This window comes from Rhopilema esculentum, chromosome 10 (assembly GCF_057945365.1).
Source record: "Rhopilema esculentum isolate cy_ngs chromosome 10, ASM5794536v1, whole genome shotgun sequence".
NCBI classification, from domain to species: domain Eukaryota; kingdom Metazoa; phylum Cnidaria; class Scyphozoa; order Rhizostomeae; family Rhizostomatidae; genus Rhopilema; species Rhopilema esculentum.
Window position 1 is genome coordinate 2,336,866 of NC_142824.1, and position 15,527 is coordinate 2,352,392.

The 15,527-nt window shown below is 36.0% G+C and overlaps 1 protein-coding gene across 1 annotated transcript; it reads left to right on the top strand.

The window, feature by feature from the left end:
- The first annotated feature begins 1,655 nt into the window (after positions 1–1,655).
- LOC135690351 (uncharacterized) lies at positions 1,656–11,161 on the top strand. The gene is made up of 4 exons (XM_065207872.2): positions 1,656–1,890; positions 7,712–7,796; positions 8,538–8,572; positions 9,389–11,161. Exons 1-4 carry the CDS (start codon positions 1,792–1,794, stop codon positions 10,073–10,075), a joined length of 906 nt encoding a protein of 301 aa, XP_065063944.2. The 5' UTR covers positions 1,656–1,791; the 3' UTR covers positions 10,076–11,161.
- The last annotated feature ends 4,366 nt before the right edge of the window (positions 11,162–15,527 follow it).

The following is a 15,527-nucleotide window of genomic DNA, read 5'->3' on the forward strand; positions in this document are numbered from 1 at the left end:
ATTCTCTCCATTTAACGGATACTCTAAAAGGCGGACACCTCTGATTAGCGGGCAAATTATTTCCCCGATCGTTTTCTGGTCAAAGTCTTATAAAAAAAACTTACTAAAAATTCACGAACAATATTGTATGCACAAAAAATCAATTTGGCTTTTTTTCTTTCAAATTAGCGGACAGTACAAAAAATTTAGGAGCCAGCGAAAAATGAGACGAATGAATATTTGTTCAAATATTTCTTTCAAACACTTTGACACTTGACAATCTAGTTAGCTTTTTACAGCTTCGAGTTTCATTACAGCCCAGTTTACTAGCTTTTTGTCCATGAAAGTGTTGTGTTACGCTCAATTTGGTTATTTTTGCCTTTTTTAGTGTCTAAGTTCAACCCGATAGCCACTAATTACCAAGACTACACCCAGAGGTGGCGCCAGAAGTCTTCCGACAGAGGGGTTGGAGCTTCCGATAGGGAGGGGGGGCTAAAATGACTAAAATCTGCAATTTTCGTACGTTATTATGTCAATTTGGCTCGACAATAACCTAAAATTTTCTCCGAAAAGGGGGGGGGCTAGGTGCTTCCGACGGAGGAGCTGTAGCCCCTCAGCCCTCCTCTGGCGCCACCACTGATTACACCTTTTAAATACAAGACTAGGGTCTATTTTCAACTTTGGGATTTGTATTGCAAAACTTTCCAAAAGGCGGACATTTCCAATTAGCGGACATCTTGCTCTGGTCCGCTAATTGGAGAGAATACTGTATTTACATATTGATAATGAATACAAAAGATATTGCTCCCAAGACTATTTGCATAAACCGAATAAAGATATCAAAAATTCCTGAAAAAAATAACTAATGAATCTAAAGGTGCAATTAGCCTACAAAACGAATCATGAACAATCGAATGTGCAAAGATTGATAGAATAATTAAAATACCGAAAAAGACGATGTTAAAACTAGCATTATTACATTTGTATGTCATTTCATAAGAACACTCACCTTTAATGAATGATAGCTCACTGCACTTACAGCTGCAGCAATTTGTTAGACGAGGCACAGCGTCGAATGCACACAAAAAACAGCAGTGTCTTTCCACAGCGCATAAACGAGCTTTGTCTTCGTTTCAATAATCCATTCTTTTTTACCTTTGGTTTAAAAGTAGTTTCAGTTGTAACAACTGTTCATCGTTGGATGAAAGCCTTTATTTAAAAGAGAAAGATATTTTCTCTAGCTTTCAAATTCTGTGCTGAAACGATTATCAACTAAAGTTAAAAAAATGCGAGTTCACGTCTACATGCGCTAATAAAATTGTGGTCGTTATTTATTACCTGGTTCAGCCCAAATTAATGGATTTTTATTCAGTGAAAACAAAAAGGCATTACAACTTGCTTTAGGCACCTTTGTTTTCTTAAGCTATCTTACGACATATTTTAAGTAAAAAGACATTGCCCGGGGGTAGCCTGTAGAACTAATAAGCAAATATTTGAGCAAAATATGCAATCAAAGTTCAAAGGATGCACAGGAATTTCATCTATTTTGCAAAATGTATTTGTTTATATTGACTAAATAAAGTGAAGGTACATTTTCTTACGAATCTGCAAAAAGAAAGGTGTATTTTGAAGAAACAATGAAAGTAACAATGCTTCCTTGACCTTCATGGACACAATTGCATGCTAATTTCGCGGTTTTTCACGACTCCTTTCAAAGTGATCTTAGCGCAATTTACCAACGTCTCGTCCACGTCTGCTGCCAAACGCACACAGCTCTGACAGAAGAGGGGGGCACCAGGACACAACCGAGCCATGGGTTTCGTAGTACTTCTTTTCGTCACCCTAGTCATTACACAGGCATATGCTGAGAATGCACCAAGCAACGGCGAGCAGAAAACAAGTTTCCAAAAGGTATTTCATTCACATTCAACCCTTTGTAGACGTAATACAAATGGTTTTCTTCGAAATTTAATTTGCTTACGCAACCCATCAGCACATAAAAGTTTTTTTTGTTGAATGTAATAATTTTACAGAATAGCTAGTTATAATTTCAAGTCTTTTCGTGGCTTTTGAATATATTAACATTAATATTGCGTAATGCTCACGATATATTTTCAGTAATTGTAAAAACGTAGTCAGTCAATCTGTTTGTCTGATCCCAAGAAGGGATTTACCCTGTTTTGCAACCGGATTCATGAATTTCGACTTTGCGGTTGGATGGCTGGCCCTCTAGAGTGTGTTTTAGCTATTTTCAACGCTCTCAATAGATGCGATATTTTCCAAAAACCACTCTTGAATTTTTTTTTAGCCGACGCATTCTATTTTATTCGATTGATTTCCAGTAAATTAACTTTTTATCAACAAGCTTTATTATGTTCGAGATTTTACTGTCAAACCGTAATTATTTCAGAATAATTTTATCAATCCCAAATTACTTTAAGAATCTTAATTGACATTTTTAATATGAACTTCAAAAGACTTAGAAGCTTGCCGCCCTTTCTTTTCTCCGTGGACGAAGAAACAGCAAATGCAAATTTTCTTACCTAAAAGTTTCTTCTGTCGCAACTCTGTAAACCTATTTGCAAAAATTGATCCTCAATGAATGTTGTTAAGTCAATTTGCAGAATTTGCTTCACGACTTTGCTGAGTGGCTGTTTTCACATCATATTTTGAAGATTTACTAAGTAAACGGCGGGTTTTATAATCAGGTCGTATCGAATTGGGTCAGTGAATCCGATATGAAATGAATCCGGTATCTTGTGAACAGGGCCTTAGAATCAGGTCTTTAAATTTCTTTTCATCTTTCTATATATTGGAGCCGTATAAAAATGTGTACAAATCTGAAAGCAATGTTCGGCAGAAGAATTGTATACACGAGAGTATTCTTTAGAACCGATTTATCTTTATGGCCCTGCAGGGGAAAATCAACTTGCATTTTAGCAAGATTATTTCTAAAAGCTAAAGTTCAACTCAAAAATTTGTCAGCCTATAGCGAGGGTACCAAATATGTATATTTGGAAGCGGAAATCGTCGTTTTTTGAGTGGAGAAGCGGGAATTGGCAAAATTTTTTGAGCGGGATTAGGGAACGGATATCACTGGGATTCGAGAAACGATGGTCGGGAATCAGGAATAGAAGCTAAAAACGAAGCGGGGTTTCGCGAATCAGGAGGGCAAATGGGTATCTAGAGCTAACAATAGAAAAAAGCCTGAGCCAAGAGCACTTTATTCAGGTTTGCCTGTGACAGTCTAACCACTGCATCCTTTCTGAGTTTCTTAGACTGTTTTCCAAACCGCCGTGACAAAGACAGATACATAGGATTTCCTTAATTTCCAAATTTGAACTTCAGATGCCCTGAGGGATAGATATATTTTTTAGCTCGAACCCGCTGGTCAATATAATTTCATTTTGAATGCGACAATGGAACGGGTTCTGGGATTAAATTAGTATCTCGGGGGGGGGGAGGGGGAAGGGGAGGGGGAGGGGGGAGGGTTGATATTTTAGACGAAATAAAACATTTTAAAAGACTGCAAGCAAACGACTGTAAAAAATATTCTGAAATATACTTTAATATTGAAATATACTAAAGGGCTTGGTCGCAAAAGTTTTGGGACCCTCGTCTGTACCACTACAGAATGTTTTCCAAATCTCCCTCGCTTTAGGGTTTATATAGAAAAGGCTTTCGCTTTCTTTATACATGCCTGATATAATAGAAACTAAAATGCTAAAGCAGTTCAGTCCTTGAATAAAACTGGATTCTGAAATGCTTCTCGTGGATTTTGCTCCAAGGAGAACGGATTTAATTTGGAACTTTTGAATACTGTTTATCATTTTTACATATTTGATTACAACTTTGGAAAATAACGTTTTACACGTAGAGCTTCCTCGCCTTACACAATTCAGAATATAAACGTTAGAGGAATTGCAAAGGAAATAGACAGTTTTAGCCGTATTAGGAAGCCACAGAAAGCTTCCTAATACGGTTGTTTTGTTTGAATAGCCAACCATTGCCACGTAAAAAAAGGCCATAGTTTTCCAAAAGCATTTACAAAATGGGACGTTTTCCCAAGTTCTTAAGAGTGTGTTCAGCAAAATTTCTCCCTGGGGTTACCCCCGGGCCCCCTGCTGAAGGGCTCGTCTTTGTCACCCCAATCTTCCAACCCTAGTTACGCCACTTCACCAGAGCTATTTCTAAATTCGCACCGCATTACGTCAACTTCCAAACCGGTGTGACTTCTTCCCAAGAATGTACTTAAAATTAACAATTTTTTGAAGTTATGGTCCATTCTCTTTGACATCGATTGCAATGCTTATACAATATACCTTTTTGTTAAAACTGACTCTTTAGTATCAGAAGAAATCTATATTATTGAATGTTTTTCAATGAACATTTTTTAGCAGACAAACCTTTTTGTCTGTTGGTTTCTAAACATATCGTGAGGGTCTTAGGGGTCATTCGCTTCTCACGTCATTTGTTAAACAACTGATTCCTGCTGGCTCAACGAGGGTTGGGTGAGTTATACCAAAAACAATGTGAGGAATTATAACTGTAAACTTACGGACTTTTGTTTGCAGAAACGAAAGCAAAAAACTGAACTTGTTCTTTATCTCAACGCTTCGACTCTTTACGGCTAAACTTTACGACTGTTTACAGCTAAACTTTACGACTCTTTACGGCTAAACTTTACGACTGTTTACGGCTAAACTTAACGACTGTTTACGGCTAGACTTTACGACTCTTTACGGCTAAACTTCACGACTCTTTACGGCTTAACTTTACGACTCTTTACGGCTAAACTTTACGACTCTTTACGGCTAAACTTTACGACTGTTTACGGCTAAACTTTACGACTGTTTACAGCTAAACTTTACGACTGTTTACGGCTAAACTTAACGACTGTTTACGGCTAAACTTTACGACTGTTTACGGCTAAACTTAACGACTGTTTACGGCTAAACTTTACGACTCTTTACGGCTAAACTTTACGACTCTGTACGGCTAAACTTTACGACTCTTTACATCTGCGACTACCACGTACGACGGCTACTTAAAAGCTACCAGATAAATTAGTGTTGTTTCCGTCGTTTTAGGCTCATCGTAATGTCCAAGGCAAAAACGCTCAAAAAACTACACTCTGCATCCCTTTTATATGAATGTTGCTAATGAGAATACCAAGGCCAACAATTACTTAGTTTTTAAAAATATTATAAGAATATTTGTCAGTCTCATCTCACATATTTGTGTTTTTTTTTCAGCATCTGCCAATTTCGCCATGTTTATTTAATCGAATCGCACAAATGATATTTATCGTATTTCAAAAAAAGCTGTTTTTATTCCATTGAGGGTGGACAATGTTCGCTTATAACCACTTCAGAACTGAAACAAATTAGAATACTGTAAGAATATATTTAGGCTCAAAACGAAAAATTCTAATGAACATCGAGGATGGAAAAGATTTAAAGTATTCTTAGGAAAAGAGGTGTGTATTTGGTTTGTAAAGCAAATATCATTGACTCAAAATATAGAAAACACCTTTTCAATTGAACACTCAATGTTGATGACCAACGTGTTACACGTGATCAATTTGTCTTGAGAAAGGGAATTTATCGCTGCGAATGAGCGCAAAATATATTTGCAAAAGTACAAATGAGAAAATTCTCTGCGAATGAGCAGCGAATAATTTGCTACGAAGAATGTAGAGACCATTCCAACGTTTTCACTGCGAAATTTTTCGAGCTGTAAAATATACCAATCAGAACAGCATTTGATAAAAGGTGACTTATGTCATGGTTGCTGGTGGCCTGTGGTCCTTCCGCATTCTTTTTCTCAAACACTCAAACCTATACAGCGTCAACAAAATAGGATGGTAATTATTCATTTCCTGTTCCTTGTACAAAACCAATGTAAGTGGATTCATATGATTCGCATATCATCGGCAAGAAATTCTTCAAAATGCTGATATGTTTGCTACTAATTGGCCTGCTCAAGAGCAACAGTTTCAGTAACAAAAGACTCAAAGTCTGTTCACTGCAGAAACACTAAATGGTTCTCGCATGTTTGTGCAAGCTTAGAAGGCAACATTTGACAGTAGGTTACAAAGTATTACTGGTCATGTGAACAAAAGAAGGAACTCCCCCTTCTAAAGATGTTCTGAATAAATTTTCCTAACCCAGTATCGCCTTTTGCGGTTTTGCTTGCTTTTTCAATAAAATCAACTTTAAGTCTTTAAGCTTTCTGAAAACGGCCCTCTTTCGAACAGTCGCTATATTCTTTTGCAATATTTATAGCGGATTCGCATCAAAATTTCAACCAGTGTAATTGAATTCGAAAGAAAAAATTTGCAGCAAAAAATTCATGGCGGAAAATTCGCTTCGCGCGAAAAATTAGCATTATAAGGCGTGTTTAGAAAAGACGTTGGTGGATAATATTTTTACGTAGTAATATTGCATTTCGTCATCATTCTGACCCAAATGGAAAATTAAAGATATTTCGGCACGAACCTATTCTTAATGTGAAGAGGCAAGCTTTGACGGGTTTTGGTTGTTTGATGAAGGGAAAGACTTGGATAGCCTTGTTTTGTAGTTTTAGGTGACCATTATCTGTTACTAGGCAAATGCAATGTGCTATCACACATTTACCAATTGAAGACTTGAGAATAATACATAACTCAGAATCTCTCAGAATCTCTCAGAATCTCTCAGAATCTCTCAGAATCTCTCAGAATCTCTCAGAATCTCTCAGAATCTCTCAGAATCTCTCAGAATCTCTCAGTATCTCTCAGAATCTCTCACAAAGCTTTTTTTATCTTGTTGATCATTTTGACCGCTTGAAAGCCACTTCAATACTCAGCTTTCACTGTTGGGTTATGTCACAATCAGGCAATGTCTCTTTTTATTTTTGGAAAAGTAGTATCAGAACCCGGAAGATAAAAGCCCTTTATAAGACGTCGAGGAATTTCTGATCGAGCGTCGACCTTAACAGCGTCACGTGTAATTCTGACAATAAAACGATTGTAATGAAAAATCAATTTCAGCTCAAGTCCTGAAACAAATTAAATATATCTCAATTTACAAGGCTCAATCTCTAAAAAAATGTTGCGGAACGCACGTTAGAAGCTCATATTATATGCCATAAGCTGAGGCTCAATGCAGGTCGGTCTTGAATAAAGTATTTGATTAATGTCAGTCCAATTGACCAATGGACGAGAACAACGTTTACTGCATGTATAAATCATTATAAACTGTGACGACCCTATTATCTATCAGATTTTCAAACCGGATTAGTAGGTTTTCTTCTATCTTATAGCTGAAAATGAAATCTGAAATTTTATATGTCATGCACAAACCCTAATTACTGTTTCACTTTGGTCTATCTGGCTTTGTTATTCTCACTCGTTTTGAAAAACGGTGCAAGCGACTGTAAACTAGCTAAAATAGGTCCATTCCCAATACTGTTATCCCGGATTCAGTTTTATTTTGCAAATGCTGTGGCAAAGCTTGATTTTTCTTTAAGGCTTTATTAAAGAAGTGAATAGAATGATTTCTGGAATGGAGCCTTGCAATATCCCTTCTGAATAAAAAGGAAGAAGGTGAAGATTTTAAGACGACGATTGGTACACATCAGTAATAAACTAGTCAATCAAAGGAACTTTCCTAGTGAAGAATCGTTGGTACCTATTTTCGTAAAGAAGACATCCTAAACGAAACTAACGCAAAATATTATTTTTTTCCAGGGTTCGCAATGCAACTGCACTTGTAAAGATGGAAAAGATGGAAGAGATGGCAAAGATGGCGTTGTGACAGCCAAACAATTTAAAGGTATCTTTTCAGTTCAATTGTTTATGAGGCGTATGGTCCTATTTTTTCAGGGTATTAGGCCGGCTGTTTACTTTACTGTTCATTGTTCTAGCAAACCCATTTATCAACTTGCAAAAGTATTGAAGGACTTCTAATAACTAGCAAATATTTATTGCAGATAGTACCATTTGCGAGGTATCATTATAAAAGGATTTTCCTATTCATTACCTAACAATGTTCAGCTCCTGTTTTCCGTGATTTTAAGTTCCACGCTGTATGTTCCTCAGCAATGTCATTGCTTTCAGACATTTTTAATTTGCATCTTATTCAATATTCAATTTGTACTTTGTTCCACATTGAGTCTAGTTTGCGATTAAGCTTCATTTTAGGTATTGTTATGTTTGAATATATAAAGCTGCTGCGATAAATAGATGTCAATTTTAATTATTTGCATATCTACATTAAATACAAAAAATATTGGTGCAAAAGGTTTTGGTGAATAGATTTTCAGTCATAACTGGAATAATTTTGGTGGAAAGAGAAGATTTTGGTAAAAGATAAATGAAAAACTCAAATATTTGTAATGGAAATCCAATAAATTCAACCCAGCTCCGAAATTTTTTGATTGATGGTTTTTTGATTTTACGAAAAATGATGGATTTGAATCAACCGTAGTTTTTAACACGTTATGAGAAGACATGTTCGTTTAAGTCAAACAAAGATTTCAATTCGTCAATCTTAATTAGATGTTTTTCTTTCTAGAATTGATAAAGGCGATTGGAGATTTGCAGGAAAAAGTATGTTGCAGTATAAAATTTAGAGAGTCCTGTTAAGCCTTTATCTATTAGATAGAAAATTTGCTATGAAATTTAAGATCTTAGCAGACGACGGTAGATTGCATCGTTTATAAACTCTCGGAGAGTCCTTGGTACGAGACAAGGGCTGTTTAGGTCCAAACAAAGAGGTCTATATGATATAGCATAGTCAATCTGATTATCCAACGAGAACAACTCATGAAATTTCCTTTAGATCTCTTTCTAAATGCTGTTAAACGTTTGCCTAATAAAGATTGTTCGAATAAAAAGATTGCCTTAAATTTCTGGTACTTGCTACGTTGTACTACCTGCCTGTGCATCAGTTGAGGTACTCTTAGATATTCTCACAGTGCCCGCGCCACAGGGAGGGAGGCAGGGGGTCATGGCATCCCCACTTTTTTGCTAAATGAAAGACCTAAATCAGCTAAAATGTATGAATATATATAGAGAAACTATTCAGATTACAACGAATACATTGAACAAAGTACCACAAGTAAAACAACATCTGCAAAATGATTCCCACAATTGAGGCGAAAAGGGGAAAGAGGAGGTTTTCTTTACATTGCTGCCCCTACCGTTTGGAATCAGTGGTGCGTGCCTTGAGATAATTTTTTAATTACATAAAATATCTCTTAAAGAATCTCAAAAGTAAAGCTGAGTGTTATGACAAACTTTCTTGCATGCTGTATTTCATTCCTTCCTGTTCTGGACAGAATAAACAGACTTGAAACTGATTAATTCTAATCTTAATGCTTATCTTCATAATTTTCACAATTTTATGAAAATACTTTTTTGTAGGTTAGGATATTGGAAAAGCGAAATCCCGAGAAGTCATTGAAAAATGTTTTCGCGCTACTACTTCGTAATAGAAGGTTCCGGGCAATGTTGATGAAGAAGATGCGTCGCCCACGAGGATTTCTTGACGCAGATTTTGATCCTGTAAAATTATTCTTCGGTGAGAGCTTCAATCTTTATTCACACATCACACAGCCACCCCCAACTAAAGCTCCTGCAACGTACCCAGATATCCTAGGAGGTGTCAAAGACAACACTCCGCAACTGAACAATAAAGGTAAGATTCCCCAAAAGCTCCTCCCGAGTGGGTATGACAAATTATCCGCCGCTGACATCCAGTGGCAAGCATTGCATATGGCTGCCGCTGCATCCTGTCGAAGCATAAAAAACAAGCCTGGATTCCCTGGCATTCATAACACTGTGTTGTTGAGAAATGCTGCCGAAGGTAAATCATGCAGAACTCTTTGCTCCCAATCCTGGGCTCGTCGCTGTCAAGGGGAAGTTTCTATCTGGGGAAAAGCTGGAAAGGGCACAAAAAATGGAGAAGAGGTGGGCAATTACCTTAACTTTGGATGCGATCTTGGATTCAATGGTGGTAGTGAAGCATACGCAAGTGATGAAGATGTTTCAAAGGAGCTGCGTTCTGAGCATCAGCATCTGTACAGTTACTGCTGTTGCAGCTTCTATTGATGGCACAAAAGTTTCTTGACAACAGCTGCATTCCTCTTGGTTTAGATCGATTTGTTGTCATAATGATTTCGAAGACTCTTAAAACTAATAACGCTTTCAAGTTTCTATGACATGCTGGCCTTTTGAACGTAAGACCCGTGCTTCTACCCACCTTTCTCGAACTTCTAGTTGGAGCAGAATACTTTTTTACTCCAGTGCATCAACATCCCTCCACAATTTAGGGAGTTAGAGTTAGAGTTACTTTTACCTATTTATTCTTAGTATACTTAATTCAATAATTTTTGTCGAGGTTCCATTCATGCTATGTGTTGTATTAGCATCCAAGATACAAGAAACGATGTATGTTGAAGAAAATTGATGAAAAGTTAAACTCCACACTCATTACGTTAATCAAATAAGCCTTTAACTATTTTGGTTGCAGTGCACATTTTGGTTGCACTAGTACAACAAACAATTCCAAAATTTTATGATGCGTGAAATACCAAAAGATTTCTAAACAGTGGTCCTAGCACGCCAGAGCCAGTTTGATTCTAGATAATTGAAGAACTTCGAACTAAAGGGTGATGAACTGTGAAGGTGTTTAGCTGACAAAGTATTAGAAATGAGTCGCCCTTAAGTTGAGAAATGACGAAATCATAAAGAAAAAATAAAGGGGAATTCTTAAGCCTGTCAAACATTTTTTTTCAGTTTATGGTAATGAATCTGTTTACAAGTTATCACTAGTGACTCAAATGATGTCTTTAATGAATATTTAGGTTTTTTTCTTTATTTCAAAAAGCAAATAAACGGTTTTGTGAGTACTTTAAAAATTGACAGTAGAAGATATAACTTATGCAGCCAAAACGCTTCAAGTTTGGCTCGTCTTAGTTTTATATTATTTGTCTTTAGCCCTTCTACTAGTGTTCATTGCAAAATGCATTTATTAAGCTTAAATTACTGCTAATTGGCGGGGGTTGATTTCTAACTACTTATGAATTATAGCATACTATTTTCATTGTTGTACTTACGTCCTGTGGTTTGATTGTTGTTCTATATTAATATTGTTTCTTGATTAATCTTTATATAAAAAAGAGATACGAATGCTGAGCCTGTGTTCATGTACATAGTACCTCTTATTAATGGCAACGACACAGATAATGTTGTTTTCATATAAATCACCGAACATTTTTGCTAGAGAGAAACCAATTTCTTATACATTAAACTAGCTTAAAGCATTGTGTGAGAAAAGTTAATTGTTTTTACTTCAACAATCTGAGGTAAAACGTGGATAAAAAACAAACCCGAGGCAATAACTTTGCGTCTATTATCTTCAAAATTTCATTTTGTTTTACTGTCAAACACTGTTTTGCCTCACTGACTTGTCACATTGTATGATGGCTTGCCTAATCTGACTCTCGAATCGCAAGGAATTGTTACCAATCCATGGTAGTTTCAGATAAACTGGGCACTTTTGCGGACCAAACTTGCAATATTCTCCTTAGCATAAATCTTAACTTCACGCTGAACTGGTAACACTCAAAAAGATCTTTCTGGACAACGGCTGTCCAGAAGATGTCATTTTGTCTTACACAAGCCTACGCCATTGGTACGCCAAATTTATCTTTGGTAAGACATTTATACGCCCAGTTGCTCTGTGGTAGACCATTGCTAAGCCAGATGTGCACCATTGCTACGCCAACATGTAGGTCAACCGTTTTGAAGTTAGTTGAATGAAGAAATCGACAAACACAATGTGATCTCATTTTCTTTATTCCTTCATCCAGTTTGTTCATCAAATTCAGGCACTTGTTTTAATACCCCCCTTCAAGTGAAATTTGGACATTCTCCTTGCAGAGCCCTGAAAATGCCAAATGCCCTAGATAGTTCGAATAAATGGTCACGAAAGATTTCTGGTCTTGGGGCTATTTAAGATACATAATCATGCGGGTGGTTTTTGTAGCTGTTTCATGTGACATTTTTATTTTCAAGGTCAATGGTTTATCTATATAGAGAAAAGTGTTGTTATAATTTACTTTTTGTACTGTTTTTGAAGATACTTTTAGGCCATTACTGACCGTAAATTGGTAAGGCGTTCGATTCAGAAAAGATATTGGCATTTATCTTGTGCATATTACTTCAGTGAAAAAAAATAAACGTGATTGGCTAACCTCGGAAGCCAGAAAGCTTCTCGTGACTATCGGCTGTCTATATTAAAACACATCCTTGAAGTTTACATTTTTACCTCAAATTTCAAAATTATACGAGAAGACTTATTTGCTGGACTTCACTCAGGCAAAATATTTTGAAGAATAAATTTGACCTCAAAATCACGAGATGTGTATAAAACCCTTCGATGAAGGTTCAGCGAACATTGGACACACCGACAACTTTGTGGGAGAATGGTTGCCAGCAATCGATATCAAGTTGGGGTTTCCACAACGTTACTGTAGAAATAGGGAAGTGTTGATATCTGATTTTTATCATTAATTCATCGAAAACTTAAAATGAAAAGCAAAGTATAATGCCATAATGTTTGTGTATCAATAGAGTTTGCAAATTCGGTTTTTTGCAATTAATTGTCAGTATACAACCTATTTCTATTTTCGAAATCTGTATTACGAATCTACTTGAGAGTGATGAATTAACTGATGTAATAATATTTCTATGAACTGCTGGTGATAGGGCATCCCAAGTCTGCGCAATATAATTGTATTGACGCTGCTCGTAGAGTTTCTAAATTTCCAAAAATCAAATCAGTAAAATCACTGAAGAATATCCAGAGTCATAAAGAATCATTAAAAATGAAAATAATATGAAGTGAGTATGAATATTTATAAATAATTGATTCATCATTATCATTGTTCTGGCTATGATTTTTCAATGAAAAGTTTAAGAAATATTATGTTAAAGTAAGACAAAAAACCTGTTTTAAATTAAGTTGACCTTCCGATTTCTTCTGGTAAAGTTTCTCTGTTTTCTCAGTTGTTCAATGGTGAGTTTGATTATTAGATTGAACATACATCTCAAATTGGTAGAGAAATAGAGAGGAAGAAATTAGCTAAGCACATGAAAGATCCACGTGAAATAATAAAATATCTAGAATATTTTCCATGTACATTCTTTATTTAATAGGAACAATTTTATAAGAACACGAGCCTCAAAATTAGTCAAAAGTTAAAAACAAATTAAAAACAAGCTGAAGCTGAGCTTCTGCAAAATGAAATTTTGAACAACGTTTTTTCTCAAAATCGAGGATTTTTAGCAATGTGTGGGTGCATTCTCGGTGCATATTCAAATTTGTCAGCAAATTAAGGCTTTCTCATTTATCCTTGCTCTCACATGGGATTGTTCTTTCCACTATCCTTTATTTACCACGAACCAAATATTATCCAGGAAATGAAATTCTTTACACTCTTCAGTCGGTAACAACCAACTAAAAGGCTTGGTTATAGCAAAACCATCCCAACGATTGGATAATGTGGATTAAGATTAAGGGGAACAATGATGTTTAAAGAAAATTTGAAAAAGGATTCACGCTGACAGCCACGTAGGAGCATGGTCAGAAGTTATTTTATCTATTTTTAAAAACTAGGAGCTCCTAGAGTGCAGGAGTTCAAGATAATTGTTCAAATATCATTTTTGAGCCAAATAATTTCATGATGAAAGAAAGTTGAATTATCAGGGGGGCACCCACGTCAACACCCCCTCTCTTTTTATTTCATTTTTTTCAATAAGCTTACATAGAAGGCAAAGCTCTTTACTGCTACATCCCTAGATCATAAATTTGATTTTGTTCTTCTATTTGCTCCATTCAATATATATGTTTAACTTTTCTATATAAATTGTAATACACCAATATGAAGAATTCATTCAGCGCTTCAATAAATAAAATCATTTGTTGTAAAGGACTTGTATAAAAACTTTCATGTTTTGTAAAGAACAGGAATAAACAAAGTCAGACGAAGTGAATTTTGACTAGAAAGCGGAAATGTGGCCATATGGTTTACCTTTCATCTCATGTTATCCCACTTGCTAGGAGATAAGAAACTTGATGATGCCGAGGTTTTATCAATATGCCTTGTTAAAACATGTGTTTTTTTTGCCACAAGGCAAAACAAAAATAAACCAAAAATGAATCCATCCTGTTGATATTAGAAAAAAATACTAAGCAAAGAAATTGAAAAAGCAAGACAAGCGATTCTTCACGTTGAAATCCTCATTGCATAACAACAGAACATTTTATGGAAATTTATGGGAAGGGCTGCCTTATATGACTCTTTCAACATTACTCGGAAAATTTGCTTACAAATCGAATATTTTGGTATATACAGTATAATCCGGTTATAACGTACTTTAAGGGACCAGCGTATTAAGTACGTATTAAGTAAGTACGGATTCTACAGTAGAATAAAGGGGAAGACCAGCTTGCAAGCTGCCACCGATAATTGAATGTAGGAATAACTGGAAGACAAACGATAAGACTGCAACAAGTAAATCAAAAGATACCGAAAAGACTGCCCAACCTACCATAGAAGATGTTATAAATGTATTTAAGTGACGACGTCACCAAAATAAATTTTTAAATTTCTTTAATTTGAATCCAATAACTTGAAAGAGCATCATGAAATATCTCCGAACGTGTAAGAACAGTTACGAGTTAGCTGAGATATGCCAAACTGACCACAGGCTCTTTCCCCATCAAACAGCCGTAATTTTGTCTCTGTTCATAACTTAATGAATTGAGTCAAAATAACAGAAATTTGTTAGCAAACTTCGAATCTTTCATTGCAGGGCCTACGCCACGAGTTTGAAAATGGGGGGGGGGACAAGGCTGAAGTAGGGGGCCAAGGCTTTTCCCCCTGCTACTGCAGCTTTAAACTACTTGCTTCACAAAAAGTGGGGTGGGGGGGGGGGCTTTTATGTTATTTGGTTAAAATTCAAAAGTTCTAAAAACAATTTTTGCGACGTCACATTGTCACAAATACGAATAAAATGGCAAAAGCGACCCAAAACCAAAAACAACAAATTTATAGATACAATATTCAGTTCAACTCTACTTTCCACAACCTGCTCATCAACTGCTACTCAAAAACCACACTACTGTTGTTCCTTAAATCAAACAGAAAACGTCATCTAGTCCTAGCCTAGTCCTCTACGGGTTATTAATTTCATGTCTACTTAAATACCTATCTAACGCAAAACAATTCGATTGAAAACATCACAAACAAAAGACAAGAACACGCAACAGAAAACATCATTGAACATAAAAGTGTGACACACATCTACGAACTCTATACTGGGAATGATAATTGGCGATAGTGACGAGGGAGAAAAGAATAGAATATATCGGATTGATTCTGTACCAGAGTGTCGTTTATTCAGATGATGAAAAAGTGATAGAAGACCAAAGAAATGATAAAAGCTATGAATGTTGCAAAGGGACTGAAAAATTGAGAAGAAAGATGGGAGTTCA